This window comes from Talaromyces proteolyticus (genome assembly GCF_021365285.1).
Source record: "Talaromyces proteolyticus strain PMI_201 chromosome Unknown BGW36scaffold_10, whole genome shotgun sequence".
NCBI classification, from domain to species: domain Eukaryota; kingdom Fungi; phylum Ascomycota; class Eurotiomycetes; order Eurotiales; family Trichocomaceae; genus Talaromyces; species Talaromyces proteolyticus.
Window position 1 is genome coordinate 1,740,632 of NW_025764286.1, and position 26,085 is coordinate 1,766,716.

Below are 26,085 nucleotides of genomic sequence, written 5' to 3' on the forward strand. Positions count from 1 at the left end.
GCTATCTAGATCAAAATTTTTGGCATCGAAAATTATTACCTGGTGAGTTTATCGGCCATGTTGCGGATTTGTAGAAGAACAGTTCTCTGTAATCGCGAGTAAGCATCTGGTCTTGCTAACTTGGCGGGGAGGGACGCATTTCATAGGGAAAAAAAGGGGGGTTCGTACCGACCTAGGAAAAGTGAGGCCTTGTCTGTATCGACAAAGGAACAGCAAGCCCTTGCACAATGAGCGCAGAGAACAACAGTTGCCGTGGCTATATAACGAGGGGCAATGAGGAAAACTTGATCGATATTGTGGGATGATAGTGGAGCCCCTCCCGCACGCTGCAAAAGCCGTTGATGCCTCAGGTACCAACGCGGGCACGAAGCACGGCCTGTTGACAAATGTCAAATCGGGTAGCTGCGACTGGCCAGTACGCCTGCTCTTGGCAATCATAATAATAGTAGTAGTACTACATAGTTTACATAACTCCCCTGCAAACACGGCAAACAGAGAGCCCTCCACGTGATGTGCAGTCATGCTTCTGCCCTAAGCCGAATCTAGCGCCGACAAACAGCCGCCGCGACACCAAGCCGCCGCAGCCAATCACCGCGATCCAGCGCTAACAGCCCAAGTCACAGTCTGCCAAGGCTTGTGTCGGCCTCAGGCAGCAACGCGGCTGCGGTGCCTGCCCGCCGAAAGCCCGGCCTGGGTCGCTGGTTGCCCTTGACTGCTACTCGCTGTTCCGCTTCTCTACCACCCACATCCGCCGATACATCTAACTTCCCTGACATTCCACTACTCAACACCCGGCTTCGTGGTTTCGCAGATCTTTTAGACCACTTTTTCCCTCCCACAACCCCAATTTACTTCTCCCATCTGCATATAGACATTGACTCGCATTGTTACAATCCCCTTCTTGGGGTCACCACGCTTGTGACGGTGAGTTTGCTTTTTTTTCCTGTTGATTTTCTAGACGCGTCCTGGCTTGGCTGGAGTACTTCGACTTCCGACGCTCGACCCACCCACCACCTGGATGAGGCCTTTCTACTGTCCTGGAAGGCTCTTTTTGAATGATAAGAAGCCTGCTGTGCATCTCAGGCCTGTATTGTGCAACTTCTTGTAATGTTTCCTGCCCTGCTCTTTGCGTGGTCGGTCCCGTCGTCATCCATCTCCGTCGATTCCATCAAACATTCATCCAAAAGACATCGGTCCATCAAAACTTTCATACCCCTACTCTTCCTACATGTTTTCTGGTGATTTTGGCGCCTTTTTTTCGGTCGCAAACCGAATCTTGATATCCTGGCATGGCTTTTCCTTGCGACTTTCGTTGATCAAGCTTGCAATGCTGACTTCTTGTTTGCTATAGTAGCTAGCATGGTGTACCCAGCCTCCGTTGAGCCGTCCTCCGGGACGCATTCTCTTGAGCCATTGGCTAATGGCTACGAACATACCTCATCTTCAGAACCGGCTAGCGATCAGGAGGACGTTGCACCGACCGATGCCGCCAGCGAAACGTCAGAGTCCTTCGATATTAGTGTCAGAAATGGTGCGGGTGCTGGGGAGAGCACTCATGGTGCTCCTTTGACAATAGGCCACACCACGTATGATGACTCGGATCTGGAGAGCAATAACCAGAACCACCACACTCTCTCGTCGTCACCGAGTTCTAGCCAGGAAACAAAACGCAAGTCATCAAACGTTGACGAGGTACAGTTCATGAGGCAGAACCCGGAGCTCTACGGGTTACGTAGGAGTGGTCGATCTCGAACCGAACGTCGCCAAACTCTTGCCGAGTCGGATGACGATGACGAACCCAGAGCGCCTATCTCCAAGCGACGCCGTCTCATTAATTCGGAGCAGACCTCGAAACGACCCTCTCGGTCCGTAACACGGTCGTCTCTCTCTGACTCAAACTCGGATGAGTATGACGCCTCTTATTCGCGCTCAGATCGACGTCGTCATGCACAATCATCTACTCGCCCATCAACTGAAGTGCGTTTTTCCAGCAGGAATGCCACCAAAGTTGCAAACTACAACGAGGACTCTGATGACAATGTTTTTGAGGATGATGTTGCGGATTGGATATACGATGACACTACGTCAGCCCAACAAAGCAACGGCCCTGCTATTGATTCTATCCTTGACCATCGTCTTAAGGACGGCGTGGATCCTAATATCAGTGAATTCGACGTCCGGATAGGTGACTGCATATATTACATTAAATGGCAGAACCAGTCACATTACCATGCAACGTGGGAAACAAGCGACAAGCTTCGGGAATTCAGCGGCTTTCGCAGGCTAGAGAATTACTTCAAAAACAAGGCAAAGACAGATCTTTATATGAACAATGACCCCGCCGTCGCACCCGAAGAAAAAGAGAAGTGGAATCTGGACCGCGAGCGTGAGATTGAGTCTTTAGAAGAGTATCGAAAGGTTGATCGCATCATTGGCCATCGTGAAGGATTCGACGGTGATGAATATTACGTGAAATGGAGACGCTTGAATTACGACACGTGTACCTGGGAGAGTGATGTACTAATAAAAGAAATCGCTCTTGATGAACTTGATAAGTTTCTCGATCGTAATGACAAAGTCGTTACCTGTGAGAAACGCGAAATGAACCCCCATACCAGATCTCCACATGTGCCAATCACAGGATCGCCGAATTTCTTGCAAAACGGTCAATTGAAGGACTTCCAGGTGAAAGGTCTAAACTTTTTGGCTTACAACTGGGCACGCAATCAAAACGTAGTTCTCGCCGATGAGATGGGTCTCGGAAAGACTGTCCAGACTATTGCGTTCATTAACTGGCTTCGTCATTGTCGTGGACAAGATGGTCCATTCATAGTGGTCGTCCCCCTCTCGACCATACCTTCCTGGTCAGAGACATTTGACAACTGGACACCAGATGTGAATTACGTTGTCTACACTGGTTCTAGCCTGGCTCGCGACATTCTAAAAGAATATGAACTATTGAAGGATGGGAATCCGCGCAAACCGAAGTTCAACGTGTTGCTGACGACATATGAATATGCGAATCTGAACTTTGATCTCCTTCGCCAAATACCTTGGCAATTTATGGCTGTGGACGAGGCGCATCGTTTGAAGAACCGAGAATCTAACCTCTATACCAACCTTCTCGCTTTTAGAGCACCAGCTCGACTTTTAATCACGGGTACTCCGATTCAAAATAATCTTGCTGAGCTTTCCGCGCTTATGGATTTCCTCAATCCGGGATTGGTTGAGGTGGAAGTCGATATGGATCTGAGTTCTGAAGCTGCATCTGAAAAGCTCGCTAAACTCCAGAATGCTTTGAAACCTCTCATGCTACGTCGAACAAAGTCAAAGGTGGAAACTGACTTGCCACCCAAAACTGAGAAGATCATTCGGGTTGAACTTTCCGATACTCAACTTGAGTACTACAAGAATATTCTTACCAAGAATTATGCCGCTCTGAATGAAGGGGCTAACGGACAGAAGCAGTCACTGTTGAACATCATGATGGAATTAAAGAAGGCTAGTAATCATCCATTCATGTTTCCCAACGCCGAGGCAAAGCTGCTCGAGAATGTTATGCGCCGGGAGGATGTTTTGCGCATAATGATTACTAGTAGCGGCAAAATGATGCTGCTTGATCAACTTTTGGCTAAGCTTAAACGTGACGGTCATCGAGTACTTATCTTTAGCCAAATGGTGAAGATGCTTGATGTTTTGGGAGATTACATGGGATACAGAGGATACCAGTACCAGAGACTTGACGGGACAATCAGCGCTGCTAAGCGTCGCGTAGCTATGGAGCACTTCAATGCTCCGGAAAGTACTGATTTTGCTTTCCTGTTGTCGACCCGAGCTGGTGGCCTTGGAATCAACCTCATGACTGCGGATACCGTCATTCTTTTTGATTCTGACTGGAACCCACAGGCAGACCTTCAAGCAATGGCTCGTGCACATCGCATTGGCCAAACTAGGCCTGTGAGCGTGTATCGTTTGGTATCGAAGGATACAATCGAGGAGGAGGTACTGGAACGTGCTCGAAACAAGCTAATGCTGGAGTTCATCACTATTCAACGGGGTTTGACAGAAAAAGAATCTCTTCCAGGCAAGCCTACTCGAGGTGTAGGGGAACCTACGAGTACAGACGAAATATCACGTATTCTTAAGCGCCGTGGTCAAAGAATGTTTGAACAAACAGGAAATCAGAAGAAACTAGAGCAGCTTGATATCGACTCTGTGCTTGAAAATGCTGAGGAACACAAAACTGAACAAGCAGAGAGCCTGGAAGCTGATGGAGGAGAGGAATTCCTCAAATCTTTTGAGTTCGTCGACGTGAGAGTAGATGAGATGAGCTGGGACGATATTATACCAAAAGAACAGCTAGCAGAGATCAAAGCCGAGGAGAAACGCAAAGCAGACGAGCGTTATCTGAATGATGTTATCGAACAGAACCGTCCCCGCAAACGAATTTTGCCGACTGATGGCCGTGACGAACGAGAAGAGCGGAAGGCTAAACGTCATGCGCGGGTTCAAGTCAATGTGGAAGCCGCGGATGGATCTGACTCGGAAATTGACGACCCCAAGCGCCCATTGGTTGAAAAAGAACTTCGCCATCTCGTCAGGGCCTTTCTACGATACGGTGACATGGCAAATCGTGAAGAGGATATTGTTCGAGAAGCCCGTCTTCTCTCACGAGACAGGGATACAGTCAAATCTGCCCTTAGTGAAATTACCGGAAAGGCTTTTGAATTGGTGGCAGAGGACAGGCAGAAGCTCGCAGACCTGGAAAGATCAGGAAAGATACCCACCAAAAAGGAAAAGAAAGCAGTTTTATTTGATCTTCACGGTGTCAAACGTATCAATGCTTATACTATTGTGGAACGACCCGAGGAAATGCGTATTCTACGTGCCGCCACAGAAGGACTGAGTGATTACAAAAGTTTTCGCATTCCAGAAGCCTCAAAGAAAGCCGATTACACTTCTTCCTGGGGCGCACGTGAAGATGGAATGTTGTGTATTGGCATAATACGACACGGGTATGGTGCGTGGCCTGAAATTCGCGATGATCATGACTTAGGCCTCGGTGATAAGTTTTTCCTCGAAGAACATCGCGTAGACAAGAAAAACGAACGAGCACATGCTGAAGACAAAGCTACCAAATCACCAGGGGCTGTCCATCTCGTTCGTCGTGCAGACTATCTCATCTCAGTTCTACGAGACAAGACTACTAATGCCAATGGAAATCATGTTGCAGCAAAGAGAGCAGTGGAAAGTCATCACCGAAACAGAAAAGTGGGTTCTACCCAGCGCCGCCAGGGTAGTGTTTCAGCCTCTCCAGCTCCCTCCAATGGCCGGAAGATTCGTCGGGAGTCTGAACGGCCTCGTCAGCGTTCGCATACACATACCTCGCGTGACAGCTTAGAGCGCGCCAATACTCCAAAACCGGAAATTGTTCGAGCAAAGATAAATTCTATCGATAAAATTCGGAAGCATGGTGAAAATGGATACCATGACGCCTCTCCTAGAGCGGGGAGCGCTGGAAATACTGCGTCACATGCAACCATGGAGGATTCTATCTTCGAGCCTAAAGCCCATCTACTGCTGAAACTCCGTGATGTCAAAAAGAACTTTCCAGGGAAAGAGGCGCGTGCTATCGAAATGCGCCGTCTCATTTTGAAAATTGGCAATTTTATCAGACAGCTTCTTCGTAACGAGAACTATCCCGGTCTTGAGGACCGACTCTGGTGAGTATACTCCAAGGATTATGTTGAAAACTTATGCTAATTTTATCAGGAATCATGTTGCCAAAAACTGTTTTGCTGCAGGAAAGACCGACCTTCAATCTTTGAAAAATATGTATTTGAAGGTCCTAGAGCAAAATAGAGACACTGCAGCCATTGCCAGATAGACATCCCGGGATCATCACTTAATTGTGAGCCCGTGTGACAAGTAGGATGGAGAGAAAGATACTGATAACTAGTTGCTTAGTGTCGAGGAAAATCAAATGATCGATGTGCTCAACAACACTCAACACGCTCGACTTGCCCATGCCCCAGCATGGGATGCTTCAGATTGTCTTTCCGCAGTCCACTGGGCTCGAAGAGGTTTAGTCAAATTTGATTGGCACCTTTTGATCAACTTCTCCTAGCCTTCGACGTTCACATACGTTTGAACACTACAATTTGGTGGAGCCTTTAGTTCCATATGTGCAAAAAATACTTTCGGCATTTCAATTCCTCCCTGGATCCAACTTTGTCTTCGTCTTCTTGAACTACTTTGGATCTAGATTTCGCATCGACTTTTTCTGTCTACCAATCCCGAAATTCGCATTTTAGTACCTGCATCTCAAGCGGCGGAGTTTTGATAGGTGTATCTGCATCATATATGTTGCATTGCATGGCGAGGCGTGAAATATTTATGAATTTCATACGAAAATTTAACGCCATTTATATGCGTTGATAGCTGTTGCCTCTCTTGTGCTTGGTCCATGACTTCGCGTACAGATGGTAAAATTCAGCTGGCTTTTATTGTTTATAATCCTTCGATACGAAGGCTATTGACTTGTTTACTGTACATAATACAGGCGTTGTTTGATATACTTGGGGTTGCATCATTTGGAGTCCAAAACTCTGTTCGCGATTTTCAGACATATGTAGTATATACATTGATATAAATGTAATGTGCGGCTACCTCTGCCTGCTCCTAACAATTGACTCCTGGCAGCTTCAAATTTACGTGATATCATGTGACTCTTCACCTTCAATTCCCTTCACTGATTAGTACTGAGCACTTGCTGACTGATGGTGCGTATTGTCTTGTTAGTTTATTTCCGATTCTGCTAGATTACCCTAAGCCAACTTCTAGAGGAAGCATGGCACTAATATATCTCCCGCGCTAGCTGCACCAGGTCTGTGATGAAGCACACAGCGACGGCGTCTTAGGATGTTGATGGTAGCAGTGATTTAGACAATCAAAGAACTGGAAATTCTGGACCTGAGAGCAGATAATCTGGACACCAGTTTGTTCACTAACAAAGGGGCCGCGTAGAAAACGCATCCTATAAATACTGATTAGGTTTGACTTTTGAAAATTGGGTTAAATCGATGTGCCTGGAATAATAGAACCGTAGTATTTGAACACATTAAACTAGCTGTACATGTAAAGAAGGAACCCGTTGTACGCTTCACCATTGTGCAAAACAGAAGATAAAACAAATACATCCAATTATAGGAAGTGTCGTTATGATTTTTGATATGATGGAGGCATACTCAGGTAGAAGCAGCTTCGTCCACCTCATTTCCAATACGGTCGTTCTCAGGATCTTCACGTCGTATGCTGAAAGCTTCGTACAAACGATTTTCCGTTTGCATGATAAGTTTGAAAGCAGCTTCCTTCTCATTCCAGGCTTGTCTTCGTTTGGGTTCCCAAACACGCCACTGCTCTTTGAGCTTGTTGGTCTCAATCTCCGCCCAATGCATCTGGCGACGAAGCAGTCTGTATAATTGACTCGGGGGTAAGGCGAGTTCACTTCCATCGAATCCTAGGTCAGGGGTAAACTCTGGCACTGGGATCAGCTCAGCTTCTTCTGCGTCAATGTGGCTGGCATTATCTCCATTTGTAATATGTTCCGAATCGTCCTTGTGGCCGAGGTTGAGTTTCAACTTGATTCGTGGTACCTTGTTGGCTGGAGTAGCAACGCCACCCCATTGACTGTTTTTGGGTACAGGATCTGACGGCCGAAGAGCTTCAGTTTCGTGTACGGTTCGCATATGTTTCGCAAGAGCATCGGAGCGAGTAAAGCTCCGATCGCATTCTGAAGGTCGCAATAGTGAGCAAATCGTGTAATATAAAAGTTTTAAGGGATTCAGCAAGTTACCTGGCAGTGCACAATAAAATGGCTTTTCTCTCGTATGGCTCCGCATATGTGCGCGCAGCGCATAACCACTAGCATGGGTCTGTCCTTTGCGACTGCAGTCAACCCATTCACAGGAGTATTTCTTTTGTCGGGAACCAATATGATCTTCGTGGATGTGATTGACCAATTCGTCCATATTGCCCAGATCGCCAGCCTCACAGCCATCCCAGCGACAAATCGAGACTTGTTCGCCACCTTGTCCACTGTAATCATCATCCTGGCCGCCGCCAATTAATGCGAGAAGGGAGGGTGAGTTTGGGATTTCGCCGTCTGTATCCGAGGAAATAGGACTCGATGGTGAGGTTGGAACGTTATCACCGTGTACAGATGAGATGGGAGTGTGGTGGTCCCATGACGCGATACCAGTACGGCGCCTTTTCGACGGTGGCATACTCGAGGCTGACGGAGACTGACCATCTTTGTCCAGTTTGATGTCCTCAGCCAGCTCGTCGGACGCGATGGACGAGAGGGGGGAGCCGGGAGACTCTGCCATTGTGCCGAGTAATACTCAGTCTAGGCTCGATTGGAGGGAAGGTTGATGGGGGATGAGATCGAGTGGCGGATGCTTTCTGAAGAAAGTGCTAATCGCGAAGATGAGGTCGAGTATCGTGGAAATACAATGCGGAGGCACGTGATTACGGCTTACTATTGAAGCTTCCTTTCGATCCCGCGCTGAAACTTCTGGTTTTCTTTCATAGAAATTTCTGCTGCCACCACACCTGAAAATCAATTTTTATTCTTCGGATTTTATTTTATTTTATTGCATGTGAGGGTGATAAAATCGCCGGTTACTCTTTACATCCTTCAGTTATAGAAATACCTGAAAACAAGTGTCGACAAATTTCTCTCTCAAGCTCCCACGTAGGTAGGTGATGATACACAGCCCTCGCACCCACCCACACAAACCTCTTATGATGAGCAACAAAGTGAATTCTGCAATACTGACAACTTCCCTCCTTTAGAGGTGGAGTTGTGTGTTGACTCCTTCTACACTTGACCTGATCTTGAGGTGGCCCCCAATGGAAATTTCGAGTAATACCAAACAAATCAAACAATTGGCTAATTATTGTATAAAACTAGGTTCATTTTGACATGCATCGTCCGTAGATTTCATCACAAAATTACGCAAAAAGGATAGAAAGAGCCACGACTCCTGTGCCAGCGCTAGTAACGAGTTCCTTTGATTCCATTCGCCTTCAAAATCGACTCAATCTCTGCCATCTCTTCATCTGACAGGGTTTGCACTCCTTGAGTATTCTGAATAACCTTATCCTTGGTTGTGCCACCGGGAATAGGAATTATCGTAGGAAGACCAGGCTTATTACTCAGACTTCGTACCCAGGCCAGCGCAACTTGAGCGGGGGCAGAGCCTTTCCGCTTGGCCAAAGCTGCTATCTCTTTGATTAATTTCAAGTTGTGCTCAAAGTTTTCGCCCTGGAATTTGGGTACGAGGCGGCGGAAGTCACCCTCTGGGATGTCTGCGAAGTTGGCGATTTCTCCTGTTAAAGCACCTCTGCCGAGAGGCGAATAGGCGATGACTGGAATATCCAGCTCGGCGCATGTCTTGGCAACATCGTTTTCGAGGATATCAAGAGACCATAAGGACAATTCCACTTCTACCGCAGCAATTGGATGGACCTTGTGACTACAAATTAAGGAATTAGCATAATCTTCTTGAATGTGGGTTACCCGCACATACGCTCGTCTGATAGTCTCAGCATCTACCTCGCTCAAACCAATCCCCCCGATCTTTCCTTCTTTGACTAGCTTGGCGAGAATCGTGACCGTTTTTTCGATAGTCGTTGTTGGGTCTTGCCGAGCGCATTCGAAAATATCGATTGACTTGGTACCATCCAGCACTCGCAAACACTCATCGACACTGGCGCGAATGTTCTCTTCCGAGCCGTCTGGCCGGAATTCGTTTCGGGCTAGACCACCCTTGATGCTGAGCACAACCTTGCCTGCATTTTGCGGGTACTTGGTAAAATAATCCTTCAGCAAATGGCAAGAGTTGTAATCCGGTGTTCCGTACAACTCTCCGCCGTTCCAAAAGTTGGCGCCCGATTCGAGGGCAGTGTTCAAAGTCTCGAAACAGACTTCTTTTGATGGTGGCGAAGGATTCCATGTCATACCTGTAAAGCTTTAGTGACGATTACACTGACGACCAGCCAGTAATGATTGCGACTTACGCATGGTTCCGTAGCCCGTAGGACCGACTCTTTTACCGATCAGAGCAGGCATAGCTGATAGCTTTTGGTCAGAAAAATCTAAAGAGCAACAGTATTGTTGAGATGGGAATGAGATGGTGTGAATGTCCAAATGGGCCCAAGAAGTTCTTTATATTTGCATCGCATAGTATTGGAAAATATTCATGAAGCGATAACCCCGCTGGTCAAGAGCAATGTTGTAATGCGATTTGCACTGTTTGCAAAGCTGTGATGCAACAGTTCCGAGAGGAGAGAGCCCGCAGCATCGGCTTATCGGCGTTAACTGCACCCTTTATTATTCTTGACATCATCGCCGATCGATATCTCCTTCGACGGTTTTAATAGAGCCGCAGATCGCCCATATCACTGGCTTTGTACCTATGATCGAGATGGCATAGTTCTCGGAGATCGGGCATCTTGGGAGTCTCGTTAACACCGCCATTGTGTCACAGGAAATATCGGATTAGAGATGGTTCTTAAGACCGTCATAGTCTTGGGATCAGTCACAACAATCTAACGAAGGGATATAAATATTGATTTCAACACTCGTGAAAATTACTCTACACGATGCCTCGAGTCCAGCGTGAAAATCCCTTCTTTTTTTCATATAGCTGGCGGATTTTTTAGCCCCAGTAAAAAGGCTAATAGTAGATCTGCATAGCTCAGAGAAATTGAATTTGATATATCGTGATGTTCGCTGGAGGTTGTCGCGGTGAAGACAACGGCCACTTGTGTATGAATACGGGTCGAACGCTAAGCCTTGTTATAAACTTTAATAAGTATAAATTCCTAGGGAACATATCTCCACCTGGTGAGTTCATAGATTGGTCCATTGGTGGAGGGCTGGAAGGTTTCGGCGACGAGAGGTATCCTTATCGGCAAAAGAAGCTTTGGAAGCAATGTATCTCAAACTAGTTAACGGTATACTAACTTTGGCGGCCTTATGCCGCGTAAAGCAGTACAATAGCTTTATTGGACTGTGCATAATGTCGGATTCTCAATATTATCATCCTGCTGAGGTGGGTTTAAAGTTGAATATCAGAACTTGAAAAAGGACTAGCACTTGAGACGTCATTTCTTTTTCTCTTTCTTTTCACTGTATCTTTTAAGATTTAGTTAAGCTGTGTTCTTATAGTATGTGTTTGCTTAATTGAGTCTGATATTTGACTTGCCGGTACAGCTACATTTAACCATTGATATAACAGAATACCGAGCTCATGAAATTGATACTGGCTATTAGACCTATCCCTTCTATAGCCTCCAGTCCATATCTTCAAAAAATAGAGGTGTCTCAGCTGGTGTGTCTGTAATAGAGGTAGGGCTTGGGGGAGGGAAGCCCATAGGAGCTGATGTAGAAGCTTCGTCCTCGTCGAATGATGGAAACAGAGTTGGAAATACGTCGATAGGGACCGGCACGTAGACAGTTGTCACTTGTGTTTCGGCAATGTTTTCAACAACAGGAGTACTGCTTTCAACTACCGGAACATTTTCAATGCTGGTGGGTTGTGGCAGTGGGGTATCCGGTGAGAGAGTCGGCTCTTTTGTTGTATTCTCTTTGTTATGTTTATTCTTCTCCTTTTCGTTCTGGCCGTCCTTTTTGTCTTCTTCGTCATCGTCAATGTCCGTATCATGATCATGGTCGTGGTCGTGGTCATCATCATCATCATCCTCTTCATCTTCATCGTCGTCATCATAATTGTCATCATCTCCGTCTCCATTAAAGTCGCCATTTGCTGCTATCGCACCCTTATCCTGTGCCTCTTTGACCCAGTGTTGAATATCATTGTTATCAGGAATCTTTTGATCTACACCTTTGAGGAAATCGGTGACATCAAAAGGATTTTTAAATCTCTTTAACATCAATGATGTCAGTGCTTAAATCTGGATAGCATGACTTGCGTACTGGACTTACTGGGTTCGGTGACCTTGGACCTAATTCGTGTGACTGGCTGTGGATCACATCCTCGTAGGATCGTAAAGGAAAGGCATGTATGACGCCCGCGACTGCGGTAAGCCCTAAAAGTGCTTTTGGTGAGACCATCTTGATGACTTTCGGTGATTCAATGGAATGCCTCCCTCTGAGAAAATTGGATAGCAAGTTGATAGACTCTACCTCAAAGATATCTAATTCTTTTGTCTATGTGGAAATACAGGATCAGAAGCCGAAATAAAGATTGCAGCATCCCTTGGCCTTTTAAGAATATACAGTGACTATGACGGGGAAAATTGCAGGTAGGAGAATTTGTCCAACCCCCAGGAAACATCGTACATCATTCGGAAATCTATACTATATGGCGAACGGGAGGAAGATCAAAATCTATTGGCGAGAGCCACACGACTGCATTCCATAATAGCCAACCTGATTCGAAGATACACTGCGAATGCCAACTTTCAAACACTATCAATCTTGTGGCGATATTTTCATATTTGCTTTGGAATGCGTCACTTCATCCCCGCCCCCCACTCGTAACTTCCTGTCTTGTCTCAGTATTTGAATACTCATGTTGATGATGAGATAAAAAATTAATTGAATTGTAAATATTAGAAGTCTGTTAGCTTTAAACGGAGAATAAGGGTCATTTCCAGTAAGGTTGACAAGCCTGAGCAAGTCATGGATCGCTGGGGAAAATTGCATTCTTGTGATGTCAGGAATGTTTGACCACCTCAACCCCTCTTCTAATCTGGTAAGATAGGAGAACGACAGATTCGACGTATGAAAAGGTTGGCAGGGGCACATCAAAAAAACCAAGTTGTTAATACCCCTGAAAACGCAGAAAGAATTATATCTGCGCTCGATTTGCATGACTTCCAGCCGAGAGACTGACCCCCAATGGGGTAATTAGCTGACAGCTGGAGCCTACTCGCTGTGTAGACTGTTTACAAAAATTGGTACATTCACAAAATCCAAAGATATTATTAATAGCAATATCTTATGAGATATAGGAAATTTTGAGATACTATTTATATATAATTTTATTGAGATATAACGTTATAAAAATGGCTATTTTGTAACTTATATGTGGGGTGTCCGATTACGTTATCTGTATTGGCTTGTGTAAACCGGAAGCGGAAACAAAGCTTTCATTCCGTTTCCGCTTCGTAGTTCCTTAGTACATAACACAGGCTGTCAGTATGCTTAATTCCAACACAGCTCGCACGGAGTTGTTTGACTGTTCCTTTTCCGTGAATTCTTAAGCTCTTTTTTATTGATGGAGAATACGTGGCGGGAGCGTGGACCTGATGCAGGGGTCATGCACTCTAGCAATGGCAAGATGAAGACGTTACCTCGAGGGGGTGGCTCCGGTCCTCACGCGTGCCGGACGTGTGCAGCTGCTAAAGTTAGGTGCCTTCCTGGTGGGAATGGAGAAACAAGATGCCAGAGGTAAGTAATACGACGCCTACCCCCCTCTTCTATCTTTGACTGTTGGTGGTGGATCCAACACAACCCGATATTAACCTAGCTTGCATAGGTGCATACGATTACAAAAAGATTGTGTTCTGCAGCCAACAAAAGAAAGAAAGAAACGCAGCCTGGGCCCCAGGAAAACGTACGTAGATGAATAAGCTCCATAATATGGTACATGAGAGCTGACTGTTAATTAGCCGAGTCGCGGTGCTGGAGAAGAAAATAGATGACATTGTCACTCTGCTCAAGGCGTCTAACGAGGACACTCAAGACCAAAATGACAGAACCGATACTAGCAATACTAGCGCTAGCTCACCTAGAGACTTGCCACACTCTAACATAAGTACGTTATTTCTTAAACGAACGCCAACTGCAATCTATTCAGAGGATGCCCCAAACTCGCATATCCCCAGTCCGGCTTTACAGGAACCCTCAAATGAAAGCAGCTCGACTCAAGGATTGCCGATACAGCGGTCTCCTGATGACAGCCAATCAGAACCCTCTTCTTGGACCCGGAAGGATGCTTGTCTGAATGTATACCGATCTTCTATGGAGATATACTTTCCATTCATCTTGGTCCCCCTTCACATGTCTGCCAAAGAACTTTCCGAAACGAAACCGTTTCTTGCGAGGACGATATTCTCCGTTGCTCACTATAAAGAGAGCGGCCCTCACACTGAAAGAGGGAAGGACTTACTGCGACACCTGAGTGAACGGCTTCTTCTTGAGGGTGAGAAGACTTTGGATTTGTTGCAAGGAATGCTCGTCTATATTACATGGTATGACCCTACTATTTGCAAGGAAAATGAGAAAACAGATGCTAAACAGGCTATAAAGGTACCGAAGTTTCTTCTACAGCGGCAGACAGATAACGACTCTTTTTCAAATGGCAAATTCTCTCCTGATAGATTTGGGATTGAATGCTCCAGTGCGACAAGACCGCTACAGGACCGTTCAGGACGTTGTTTCGACCCTGCTACAGGGTGTCGTGAATGTCCCGCAGCAGACCCTGGAGGAGAAACGGGCCTTTTTGGGCTGCTTTTTCATGTCTTCCTTGTATGAGAAACCTGCCTTTCTTATTCATCCTTATATTACAAATCCTTCAATTGCTAAGTCGAGAGTGATAAAATAAAACAGACTGAGCTATTCGTCATCGGGAATGGAGCCAATACCATATACACCATATGTCAAGGAATGCTGCGAGGCGTTGATCGAGGCAGCTGAATACCCCACCGATGCCCTTGCAGTAGAAATGATTCATATCCAGAGCGTCATGACCTGTGTGCGTCAGGCTATACCACAAGGCCCAGTGGACTTGGAGAAGACTCACACATTGATCAATTTTCACATCAATTCGGCACAGCAGCAACTAGAATCTCTCCGAAAGAGCTGGCCTACCGACAAAACCTTACAAGGTTCGATAAAACCACTGTTGTAAAACTGCTCTTACTAAGTTCTGCTGCAGAAATCCTTCTCATTAATTATCACTACGCCGAAATGGTCCTCTACGAAATTCCAGTCTTCCTCATTCTCAACGCGCCAAATTTCAATCCATCTTTCTGGAAACCAGACCTCAAGCACGACACAATTGACTACCTTTCTCGTCTCGGCGCCTGCACCTCTGCCGTTCTTGACGCCTTTTTTGCAATCCAACCTAAGGGGTACTTCCACATTACAACAATGCTCTGGAAGCCGTTCGGCCGCGCTTCAATCGTTCTCCGCAAACTGGCTTTTCTGAAAGAAGTGCCTGGGTGGGATTATAAAAAGGCGCGCGAGAGGTTCGATCTTCCAAAGGTTCTAGATAAAGTTGTATCGAATGCCATCGAGGCAAGCAAGATATCGTCACGGGCATATCCCGCTGCTGCTACTCCTGCTCCTCTGCCTGCCGAGCAGCCGGATGAGGGTAAGAATGTCGAGGCCCTGCAGAATCAGAATGACATGCTTCTAGAACTCGCGTCGCGGATGCGGCGGCTCAAGGCTGGCTATATCGAGGCTGTGCGGTTGGATGATGCGGGCTTGTCTGTGGAAAATATGGCGTCTGTTCTCGTTTTGCCGCGGTCGACAGATTTGGCACAGCTGCAGAATAAGCAACCTCAAACTCAAAACGCAGATCAGCAGCAGAGTCAGCAGCAGCCGTCTGCTTTGAACGGGGCCGGGTGGCAACTACAGCAGAGCCTTCAGGGAACAGACATGTGGAGTACGGAGGCAGGAGAGACGTTGTTGGCGATGGATGATGACTTTTGGTTTGGGTTCTGGCAGGATTGGCAGCTTCATGGTGATTAATAATAGAAGCAAGTGTTGACTTGTAGACATGTAGATGCAGTGGAGTATTGATAGAGATGGATACCCTTGTAGTTTATAATAAATATCTCCTATTATATGAATGCGAACTGGTTTTTATCAAGAAATGGAGCTATCTTACGCGAACTACTTTGACCACTCATGATGTCGTACTACGGGAGATTGGAGACGAATCAGAATCAGACATAAATGTACATGGCATTATGTCTATTATAGACAATGCATATCTGTGTTGAATTGGAATAAGACATATGAAAAGAAAAGAGAATTAGTTTTTTATGCTTTGTTGGAAACGCGCCCCCTAGTCCTATACCAAGACCCCAAGAAAACCAAATCCCCAAACATATGCTGCTTTTGAAATCAAACTTTTGCCGTTGAAGGCCAAATGCTCGTGAGTTCTATGTTGATAAAGAACTCTTTTCGTGTTCATAACATCGTAACCTCATGTTGAAAGAAGTCTATATGTCACCGTGCGCCTATAATAGATGGGTGAGAAAGAAGGGGTATCATATCCACTCTAGTAGCGGTAGCTAAGAGATAGTTAGCATGCAATTCGAAGTCAGTGAAGGGGATTCGCTTACATGTCGCTCTTGTAAGGACCGGTGGCATCCAGACTGAGGTAGTCGGCCTGGACAGGGGTGAGAGTGGTGAGTTTAGCGTTAACGTGCTCCAAGTGGAGCTTGGCAACCTGCTCGTCGAGGATCTTGGGTAGGACGTAGACGCCGACGGGACGCTTGCCCTCGTTGCCAAATTCAACGTACTTGGCGCCGAAAGTAGCATCACCAGCCTTGTATAGAGCAATCTGAGCCAAGACTTGGTTGGAGAAGGAGCAGGACATGACGAAGGAAGAGTGGCCAGTAGCACAGCCCAAGTTAACAAGACGACCCTCAGCCAACAGGATGAGGTGACGGCCGCTGGCCATGGTGAAGCGGTCAACCTGGGGTTTGATGTTCTGGACAGACTTGGCGTTGGCCTTGAGCCAGGCAACATCAATCTCAATATCGAAGTGGCCAATATTGCAGACAATGGCGTCGTTGGGCATAGCCTCGAAGTGGCGACCGACGAGAATGTCACGGCAACCAGTGGTGGTAACGAAAATCTGACCAACAGGAGCAGCCTCTTCCATAGTGGTGACCTGGAAGCCAGAGACTGCGGCCTGAAGAGCGTTGATGGGATCGATCTCAGTGACAATGACACGGGCACCCATGCTCTGCAGGGCCTGGGCACAACCCTTGCCGACGTCACCGTATCCGGCAACGACAGCGATCTTTCCGGCAATCATAACATCGGTGGCACGCTTGATACCGTCGATGAGAGACTCACGGCAGCCGTACAAGTTGTCGAACTTGGACTTGGTGACGGAGTCATTGACGTTGATGGAAGGAACAAGGAGCTTGCCTTCCTTGAGCATGCGGTAAAGGTGGTGGACACCGGTGGTAGTCTCCTCGGAGATACCATAGCAGTCCTTGAGCTGCTCGGGGTACTTCTTGTGGACGAGGCCAGTGAGATCACCGCCGTCGTCGAGGATAAGGTTGAGCTTCTTGCCATCCTTGAAGGCAGTAAGCTGTTGCTCCAAGCACCATTCGTACTCCTCATCGGTCTCGCCCTTCCAAGCAAAGCTGCGAAAATCTATCAGCTCAACTCATCCCACACACTGTAGACCTTGGGATAACTTACACAGGAACACCGGAAGCAGCAATGGCGGCAGCGGCGTGGTCTTGGGTAGAAAAGATGTTGCAGCTGGTCCATGTCACCTCAGCACCGAGGGCAGTGAGAGTCTCGATGAGGACGGCAGTCTGGATGGCTAAGAGGGTGTTAAACAGGACGTGTTTCGATAACGACCGGGACTAAAACGTACTCATGTGCAAGCAACCGGCAATGCGAGCACCGGCAAGAGGCTGGTCGGCAGCATACTTCTTGCGGATGGCCATGAGACCAGGCATCTCAACCTCGGCGAGCTCGATCTCGCGGCGCCCGAAGGCAGCGAGGGACTAATTACATGGTTAATGGGAATTCGAAGGCGTAGGGATCTCCGACGAGGTACATACGATGTCAGCGACCTTGAACTTGTGAGCGGGGGCGGCCATTGTGAATTTTCTCGGGGCAAAAAAAGATTCTAAAAAGCTGAACACAATTGTTAGATGGAATTGTCAAATGCTGCATTCTCCTCTAGGAGTGGTAGACTTACGTGAGGGTAGAGGTGATAGGCAAAGGATGGATGAGAAGGGGAGAAAAAAAGGAAGCAGGAGAAAAGAGGAGGGGAAGCAAAGTATTAATTAACTAGCCGCTGCCGCCGCAGCGGAGGAAGGAGGGGCAAGGGCGAGGGCGGTGTCCGAAGCAAAGCGCTCCACCATCCGCATTATGATTCTTAGTATCCTATACACTGATTTTTCGCCAGTCAAATGGCCACACTCCAGCAACGGCCTCAACTGGGCCCCACGAATTCGAGGGGCCGCGCAGCCTGTATCGCTCTCTCAACAACCCCGGCGTGTGCTTCGCATTGTCGTCGCTGGTCATTGGTGCCCGAGTTCTGCTGGACAGCTTCCGGCTTTACCAACAGCCGTTTCGGAGTCCGAGGACTTGTATTTCGCCAAGGCTGAGTATACAGCAACACAAATGCTATTCTGCTATCGCAGAGAACTGCGAACGGTCCCGCAATCTTTCTCTCATGCAATTCAAACACGCTGGATAAGCGTTGTCATAATTATAAATTCTATTGCGTCTATCTATCGAATAGGTGTATTCGGCGGATTCTAGCGAGGCTTGACAAGTCATCCCCAACGACGGCCAACAGTATCAGGATGAGAATGCCAATGTCTATGCAGTTGAATGCAATGCGAAATCAATGCCTGCCTGAGGCACACAAAACCCCGGGACAAGAGGAAAAAGCAAAAACATGCTAAAATAAAACAGGTCGTAAAAGCGTCATAGGGAAGATCATTATCTAAGCGTCTTCGCCCGTCCAGTCCTCAATTTCCCACGAAGAAGCATCGTCATCAATAACTAGTTTCATGGTCTTAAAGACGATGGTCTCGTACATGGAAACAGCAGCTCGGGCCTGCCTATGCCAGGGCCCTTTACCTCCTTCTCGCGCATCCTCCCTACTTCTCCAGACACCTATTGAACGTTAGATATATTCAAGGGGAAAAGAAGAAAAGAAAAACTGCCGTAGACAATACATACAAGTTGCTAGGTTCCGGTGTTCCTCGTTCTTGGTGCCAAACCAATACTTCAGCAGCCCCCCACTGGCGATAGCTTCTTGGTGAGAGTAGTAATCTAGGTCATGTAGTCGTTGATCGTCGATGACTGGGTGCAGCTTAGAGCGAAAGCTGACTAGATAAAACGCTTGCTTCTTCCAACGGTTGCCCTCAGCAGCAGAGAGATCACGCAGAAAATCAACTACTCCCTGCCAGTTGAAGGATTCAACGTATGGCGCAGTTGCGTAGTCATCGCGAATGGGCTTGAAGATAGTCAATGCCTTTGCAAAGAGCTGATTAGGCGTGTCGAGGCGCTTGAGATCGAGCAAATTCAGCGGTTCATTGTATGGCGAGGCAATTAATCGATCATCCGAGGTTGCAGCGTGCTCGTGGCGCTGTTCACCAAATTGCAATTGCAAGGCCGCAGCAGCATGGAATTTGAGAAGCTCGAAATCCTTTGTCACCAGACTATGGTGGAAGAGCGAGGTTGGTGCCTTTAGAGTGACAGTGGGTGGATTTGCTGTGGTGGTTGTGCTGGTGTCGACAACGGCAGCCATTGCTTGTCACACTGTGTAAATACTTGATGCCCTCTCGCTCTGCACACTAATCGAGACCACGGTAGTTGATAAGAATGTCTTCTCTTCGCTCTTCTTTGTGTTGGTTTCTAAGATGGCGAAATCCAGCTAGAACAATAGACTGACCACCTTCCACATGTACAATCAACCTTTCGATCTGGTAAGAGGAAATGCAATGCAGAAACAACTGACTGGGAGAGCCGCAGATAGAGAAGAAGAGAGCGAAATGGAGAGACTGTAAGAAGAAAAGGGAAAAAGATATTGGAAAAGCGAGGACGCATTTCACGGGAGCCCCCAGAAACGACATTTTAGGGGCGGATGTCACCTTTGATCGACCCATAGCACGCCCCGGACGATGAGCAAGAAGCCTTCGAAATGGCGACAAATGGCAGCGAGCGTAGCTATCTCATTTGCTGAGGGACGGCCCGCCCAGCAGAATGGGAGAGAAAACGGCGTGGATCCGGGCGGTGTGGTCGACCCAGGGAAGGGCGAGCACGCCATCAGCCGAGTATCCATGCTGTCAGTTCATACTGTGCTCGAGTTCTTGACCTGAATTCATCCTGTTGAACTGGCCGGCATCGTCGAGATCGCCAGAACGGAAACTAACATTTGAAAGCGCCGAGGTGCATCCTTCATGCGGCCGTCCAATCTGAGCTAAAGCGTAGATAACAAACACGAGATATGGAGCGGTCACACTCCATATCGGAGTGTTTGGGCCTGCCAGGCGAATGCAGGCCTGTCCTGCCTGGAGATAGGGCTAGTATAGTAGCCACGTTTGGCTTCCGGTTTTGCCCTTTGCTTTAGGATACTGACCCTAATACTGAGGTGACAAAGATCAAGTTTTGAAAAGAGAAAAAAGGGTAAAAATTTTTTAGAAAAAAGGCTAAATTCTCCAAGCATTTGGGCGGGGTCCCAGCAGGATTTATATACCAGGCATCTGTCAGATCAGTTGACAGATGAAGATCAGCCGCTCTCAACGCGGAAGCGCCGCTGCCGACGAGATATTTCTTCCAATAGCTACGATTGGCACGAGTTTGCGATATATTCTATTATTATGCTTATTATTACGATTCTTTCGCTGAGACGCTTGAGCACGCCATCAGGGTTGCATTTCCACCAATAACACCACGAGTGGGTCTGGCATAAATATATATAGATATATATGATTTGGAATCATTATCAGCTTATGGGAAATACATAATGATGTTTGACTGGTTTTAAATGTTGAATATGATTTATGAACTGAAGTAATCAATACAGAAATACACGAAAGTGGTATCATCAAGTCATGGGCTCGATATCACCCAAACGCCAGAGTAAAATGCAGTATTATCACAAAGATGCTCATCTCTTGACAGGCAACGGTGGCGGAGCCATCTTGCCTTCACCAATATCGATTCTCTTTTTCGCAGGAACGTCTGGCACCTTGAAGCCTCCATTGCTTGCACTGCTTTGACCGCCGACCTGTGTGAAGGTGCCGCCCTTGAACCAACGATCCTCTTCAGCCTTGCGTTTGCGGTTAAGCTCGGCTTGCACTTTGGGATCGACCAGCTCGAGGCCTTGAACAGGCGTGAAAGCAATCGAACTAGCTGTTCCAGCTTGCGCCCCGAGCGATGTCCCGACCCCGGACGTGCGCAGGCCTTGCAGGACGGTCGCATTCCCAGGCCCACGGAGAGATGTCGCTGTACCACCGATAGGGGTGGCAGCACCCCAGCCCTTGTTAGATTTGCTAAGCTTAGCTCGAGTACGTTGATCGATCTGAGTAGCGCGGATACGTCCGTCGTTTTGCTGGCCGAGCATGCCCAAACCAACAGATGAATCGCCGGTACCATAGCCAGCCTCCTGCTCCTCTTTCCCAAAGGCAACACGGTTTTGGGCTTTGCGTATTTCTGTCACTGCCACAGCCTCCTTGGCCTTGCGTGCGCGTCGACCACCTCTCTTTCGCGCTGGCTTGTCATCCGGTGCAGGTAGGGCTCGAGGTCCCTTGTTTGGTGGTGGTTCGGTTAATTTGTCTAATCGTTGGAAGCACTGTTGCTTGAGCTGCTCTCCCATCGATCCATCCGGGCTGGTTCGGGCGACGTCTGCTCGTGCAGCCAACACCATCTTTGCTGACACAATGCGCATTGCTTGACGCTTGACATCGTTCGGGATATCTTGGATAAGGGAAGAGTGATAGAGGAACCCCTGCTGACGAATTCCTACATTCGTAGCAAAACCTAGACCTTCTTGTTTTTTAGACCCTTGAGCTGCGAGATTGCAGGCGGGGATTTTAGCAAGCTCCAGAAGGCCACCAGCCTGGTTTAAGAACTGTGCTGCGGTATGGGACCCGACAAGAGCAGTAAGGTTTGGTGCAATTTCAGTCATGCGAGACTGAACACTCTCTATGCGCGCAGTTCTTTCGCGATCGAGTTTGAGAATCTTCTCGCAAACAGCGAGGACAGTTTGAAGCTCGGCCTCAGTCATCTCCCGCCCCCGCGTAGATGTGCCTTCGACCGTGACTACCATCAACGAGGGGCCATCGAGAACAGTATTGAGCGGCGCGCCGACCATGTTGTCGGACGAGGTCGATAGCTGTTTGATGTTGTCGAGCGGGCCATTCCTCAGGATGGCTACTGTTTTGGCGTAGTTGATAGGATTCGTAATGAGGGTTTCGAGCTCGGGGAATCGGATCGAGTATTGATCTCGTAAGACTTTATGTAGTCGAGAAAGCTCATCTGCCGCTGACATGGCAACCTCGAAGTCATTCTTGACTCTGCCATCCTCCTCACCAGCCTCCTCCGCTGTTTCAGTGACGTCTTCCATTTCCTCCACTCCATTGCTCACATCATCCGCGAGATCCTCCACGTCGGAGTCCTCAAAATCTCTCAGAAGATCTTCAGCGGCCGACATCTTGGCGGAAGTGGCAGGCCAGATCTAGTGGTAGTGATTTTTGCAGCTATCAGTAGTGGTGGCGGCGCTGGAGACTAGAAGCATAGAAAATAGCTGTCACGTGACTAAGTACAGCAAGTGGACCCGACCCACATGATAATTTCGGGAGGCAAGAACGACGGGTGGTAGCTTTCCTACTGCAGTTGAAGGACAAGTGCAAGTGCTTGCTATCAGCCTCAGAGCGTCCAAGCGCGCTATTGCCAAGCTGAAAAGAGCTTGATACAAGACACAGACATAGGCTGCGTGGCATATTTGGCCGGCTTTGAGGGATAGAAGTCGGCAAAACCCTGAAGGACGACACTGCGCATTTTCTTCTCTCGCCGCCATGGAGGCCTCACGAGGACCCCCGAGGGTCAAGAACAAGGCCGCTGCGCCTGTGCAAATCTCTGCAGAGCAGCTGCTTCGCGAAGCAGTCGACAGACAAGAGACTGCACTTCAAGCGCCAACCCAGCGCTTCGCTGACTTGGAAGAACTACATGAATACCAGGGACGTAAGCGAAAGGAATTTGAAGACTATGTGCGGCGCAACCGGATTAATATGAACAACTGGATGCGCTATGCGCAATGGGAGTTGGAACAAAAAGAGTTCCGCAGAGCGCGCTCCATTTTCGAACGGGCGTTGGATGTGGATTCGACTTCGGTGGTCTTATGGATTCGATACATCGAGGCAGAGATGAAAAGTAGAAACATCAATCACTCTCGAAACTTGCTTGATCGGGCTGTGACGATTTTACCACGAGTAGATAAACTGTGGTATAAGTACGTCTATATGGAGGAGACATTGGGCAACATTCCTGGTACACGCCAGGTGTTTGAGCGTTGGATGTCGTGGGAGCCTGATGAGGGCGCGTGGAGCGCGTATATCAAACTCGAGAAACGATATAACGAATTCGACCGTGCCAGGGCCATCTTCCAACGCTTCACAATTGTCCACCCGGAGCCACGAAACTGGATCAAGTGGGCCCGGTTCGAGGAGGAGTTTGGAACAAGTGATCTGGTACGAGAAGTCTATGGACTTGCGATTGAAACCCTGGGGGACGACTTCATGGATGAGAAGATTTTCATTACGTACGCCAAGTATGAAGCAAAGCTCAAAGAATATGAACGGGCTCGTGCGATTTACAAATTTGCCCTTGATCGACTACCTCGTTCTAAATCGGTGACCTTACACCAGGCTTACACGACATTTGAGAAACAATTCGGTGATCGGGAGGGAGTTGAAGATGTTATCCTTGCCAAACGCCGAGTTCAATACGAAGAGCAGGTCAAGGAAAACCCTCGGAATTACGATGTGTGGTTTGACTTTGCCCGACTTGAAGAGACATCCGGTGATGCAGAGCGCATTCGCGATGTCTATGAGCGAGCTATTGCCCAGATACCACCTTCACAAGAGAAACGCCATTGGCGAAGATACATCTACCTCTGGATCTTTTACGCATTATGGGAAGAGATGGAAGCGAAGGACGTTGAACGAGCGCGACAGATCTACCAGGAATGTCTCAAACTCATTCCACACAAGAAATTTACTTTCTCTAAAATTTGGCTCATGAAAGCCCAATTTGAAATTCGACAGATGGAATTACAAGCCGCGCGGAAAACCTTGGGTCAAGCGATCGGCATGTGCCCAAAGGACAAATTGTTCAGAGGGTATATCGATTTGGAACGACAGCTTTTTGAGTTCAACCGGTGCCGTACACTCTACGAGAAGCACATCGAGTGGAACCCAGCAAATAGCCAGGCGTGGATTAAGTTTGCCGAATTAGAGCGTGGCCTGGAGGATTTGGAACGTGCTCGGGCGATCTTCGAATTGGGTATTGATCAAGCGTTACTGGATATGCCGGAACTTGTGTGGAAAGCATATATCGATTTCGAGGAGTACGAAGGAGAGTATGACCGCACTCGAGAATTGTATGAACGGTTACTTCAGAAAACGGATCACGTTAAAGTCTGGATCAACTATGCTCGTTTTGAGATTAATATTCCGGAAGGCGAAGAGGAAGAGGAGGAGGATGAGGAACGACCGGTTAGCGAAGAAGCAAAGAGGCGGGCGCGCAAGATCTTTGAGCGGGCCAACAAGGTTATGAAGGAGAAGGATCTGAAGGAGGAGGTAAGTGTGATCCTGGAGATTGTGTTTTCTTGGGCTCTGGCTAACATCGTCACAGCGTGTGGATTTGTTGAATGCATGGAAGGCATTCGAAGAGACACACGGATCTGCAGAGGACCTTGCGGCCATTGAAAAACAGATGCCTCGCCGAGTCAAGAAGCGTCGCAAGTTGGACGATGACCGCTACGAAGAGTACATGGATTATGTCTTCCCTGCGGACGATGCCTCGGCAGCAAATTTGTCCCGACTTTTGCAACGCGCACACGCATGGAAACAACAGCAAGGGTAGAGCTGATGCTTACATTCATGGCTTTCGTATATAAGCCACCGGGATGTATACAGGCGTTGTAAGCATATGACTTCTCGTGCTGATGCTCAGTATGAGATGCCGGAGATCCTATTAAGTCTGATTTAGTGTTGCATGAAACTCGGTCCTTGATTTTATGACCGAAAGTCATCACCGCAATCCACCATCCATCCAGTCCAATGGCGTTGTTTATACAGTTCATACAAACTAGGACGATGGTATAATTATGTATACATTTTATTCGCATGGCCTTTTTAGCCTATCATTAGCATTTACCATATTTAGTTGTAGGCACAAAGTTCTAGGTTTTGTTAGTGGAGCCGGAGACCAGCAAGCTACCATGAACCGCGAATGTTTCAAGAAGCGCAATTAGCAGTCTGTCCAAACCAACAAATGATACGTTCCTGCGTACGCGCAATCGAGAAAAGTGAAAAGAACGGATAATATTGTTTCCTGAGAGAAGAGGAATCAAATCTTTGGTACGATTTCCCCCTCACGTCTGTCGTCAATTGACGGTTGAAACATGAAGGGGCGACCAGCCACAATTATTATGAATATATGTATATCTATCTTTAGCCTCAACGTTGCGTCGGCACCACCGTTACTACATATCGTCAGAATTAATTGTCACCAATGATGCCCCGCACATTGGATGACCGGAGCATAAGACTGGTCAAATTAGAGCGTATTCTGCCCGAGGCCCCCAGCATCAATCATCACGCAAGAGGGGCGGGTGAAAGCGATGACAGAGGGCCCGTGAAGGAGCTGGAACATATCAGATACTTGGATAGCTTATCTAATCTACCATAGGCTGGCAACTCCAACTGCAACGATAACCAGAGCTGCCGAGTATAGAGCGTGTAGATCATCCAAGTTGTCGCATCAAGGAGGTCTTCTGGAGCGTCAGAGTTGCAACCCCTAAGGAAGATGACGTAGTTGTCTCGGCCGGTGGAGAGTCAGATTTGGTAGGTGATGCTTGATAATGCATTTTCACAAATAGCAGGGTACAAGGCCCGATTCGTTGCTCATATTATAATATATAGTTGTAACTTATTATTGATGGAATTATGGTTTTTGTTACCAGCTGTATGATGCGACAACCTTGATGGTCATAGCAGAATCAAATCCGTGATGGGATGGAAGGTGTTCCGTGCTGGGACAATTTT

The 26,085-nt window shown here is 47.5% G+C and overlaps 9 protein-coding genes across 9 annotated transcripts; 4 read left to right on the forward strand and 5 right to left on the reverse strand.

The window, feature by feature from the left end:
- Positions 1-900: 900 nt before the first annotated feature.
- On the forward strand, positions 901-1,374 carry BGW36DRAFT_386098 (uncharacterized protein). Its single transcript, XM_046216981.1, has 2 exons — positions 901-1,287; positions 1,352-1,374. The coding sequence occupies exon 1, from the start codon at positions 1,056-1,058 to the stop codon at positions 1,278-1,280; it is 225 nt and encodes a 74-aa protein (XP_046069058.1). The 5' UTR covers positions 901-1,055; the 3' UTR covers positions 1,281-1,287; positions 1,352-1,374.
- BGW36DRAFT_302413 (putative chromodomain helicase) lies at positions 1,360-5,887 on the forward strand (the record flags this gene model as incomplete). Its single annotated transcript, XM_046211781.1, has 2 exons — positions 1,360-5,723; positions 5,773-5,887. The coding sequence occupies 2 exons, from the start codon at positions 1,360-1,362 to the stop codon at positions 5,885-5,887; spliced, it is 4,479 nt and encodes a 1,492-aa protein (XP_046069059.1).
- A 1,360-nt stretch (positions 5,888-7,247) lies between these two features.
- BGW36DRAFT_301873 (putative C2H2 finger domain protein) lies at positions 7,248-8,387 on the reverse strand (the record flags this gene model as incomplete). The annotated part of the gene is made up of 2 exons (XM_046211728.1): positions 7,248-7,792; positions 7,856-8,387. 2 exons carry the CDS (start codon positions 8,385-8,387, stop codon positions 7,248-7,250), a joined length of 1,077 nt encoding a protein of 358 aa, XP_046069060.1.
- Positions 8,388-9,058: 671 nt separating this feature from the next.
- Positions 9,059-10,135, reverse strand: BGW36DRAFT_303072 (putative pyridoxal reductase; the record flags this gene model as incomplete). Its single annotated transcript, XM_046211847.1, has 3 exons — positions 9,059-9,539; positions 9,594-10,026; positions 10,084-10,135. The coding sequence occupies 3 exons, from the start codon at positions 10,133-10,135 to the stop codon at positions 9,059-9,061; spliced, it is 966 nt and encodes a 321-aa protein (XP_046069061.1).
- Positions 10,136-13,219: 3,084 nt separating this feature from the next.
- BGW36DRAFT_386105 (uncharacterized protein) lies at positions 13,220-15,889 on the forward strand. The gene is made up of 6 exons (XM_046216982.1): positions 13,220-13,483; positions 13,572-13,649; positions 13,705-14,286; positions 14,345-14,563; positions 14,645-14,922; positions 14,973-15,889. Exons 1-6 carry the CDS (start codon positions 13,311-13,313, stop codon positions 15,788-15,790), a joined length of 2,148 nt encoding a protein of 715 aa, XP_046069062.1. The 5' UTR covers positions 13,220-13,310; the 3' UTR covers positions 15,791-15,889.
- On the reverse strand, positions 15,863-18,176 carry BGW36DRAFT_386107 (adenosylhomocysteinase). The gene is made up of 6 exons (XM_046216983.1): positions 17,997-18,176; positions 17,857-17,932; positions 17,667-17,799; positions 17,486-17,612; positions 16,390-17,427; positions 15,863-16,338 (listed from the first exon to the last, which is right to left on the reverse strand). Exons 2-6 carry the CDS (start codon positions 17,893-17,895, stop codon positions 16,326-16,328), a joined length of 1,350 nt encoding a protein of 449 aa, XP_046069063.1. The 5' UTR covers positions 17,896-17,932; positions 17,997-18,176; the 3' UTR covers positions 15,863-16,325.
- A 576-nt stretch (positions 18,177-18,752) lies between these two features.
- BGW36DRAFT_302050 (uncharacterized protein) lies at positions 18,753-19,562 on the reverse strand (the record flags this gene model as incomplete). The annotated part of the gene is made up of 2 exons (XM_046211743.1): positions 18,753-18,925; positions 18,992-19,562. The coding sequence occupies 2 exons, from the start codon at positions 19,560-19,562 to the stop codon at positions 18,753-18,755; spliced, it is 744 nt and encodes a 247-aa protein (XP_046069064.1).
- A 1,205-nt stretch (positions 19,563-20,767) lies between these two features.
- On the reverse strand, positions 20,768-22,508 carry BGW36DRAFT_386113 (putative pre-mRNA splicing factor). Its single transcript, XM_046216984.1, has one exon. It carries the CDS (start codon positions 22,467-22,469, stop codon positions 20,925-20,927), a length of 1,545 nt encoding a protein of 514 aa, XP_046069065.1. The 5' UTR covers positions 22,470-22,508; the 3' UTR covers positions 20,768-20,924.
- Positions 22,509-22,833: 325 nt separating this feature from the next.
- On the forward strand, positions 22,834-24,901 carry BGW36DRAFT_302126 (putative cell cycle control protein; the record flags this gene model as incomplete). The annotated part of the gene is made up of 2 exons (XM_046211754.1): positions 22,834-24,615; positions 24,671-24,901. 2 exons carry the CDS (start codon positions 22,834-22,836, stop codon positions 24,899-24,901), a joined length of 2,013 nt encoding a protein of 670 aa, XP_046069066.1.
- Between the last annotated feature and the right edge of the window lie 1,184 nt (positions 24,902-26,085).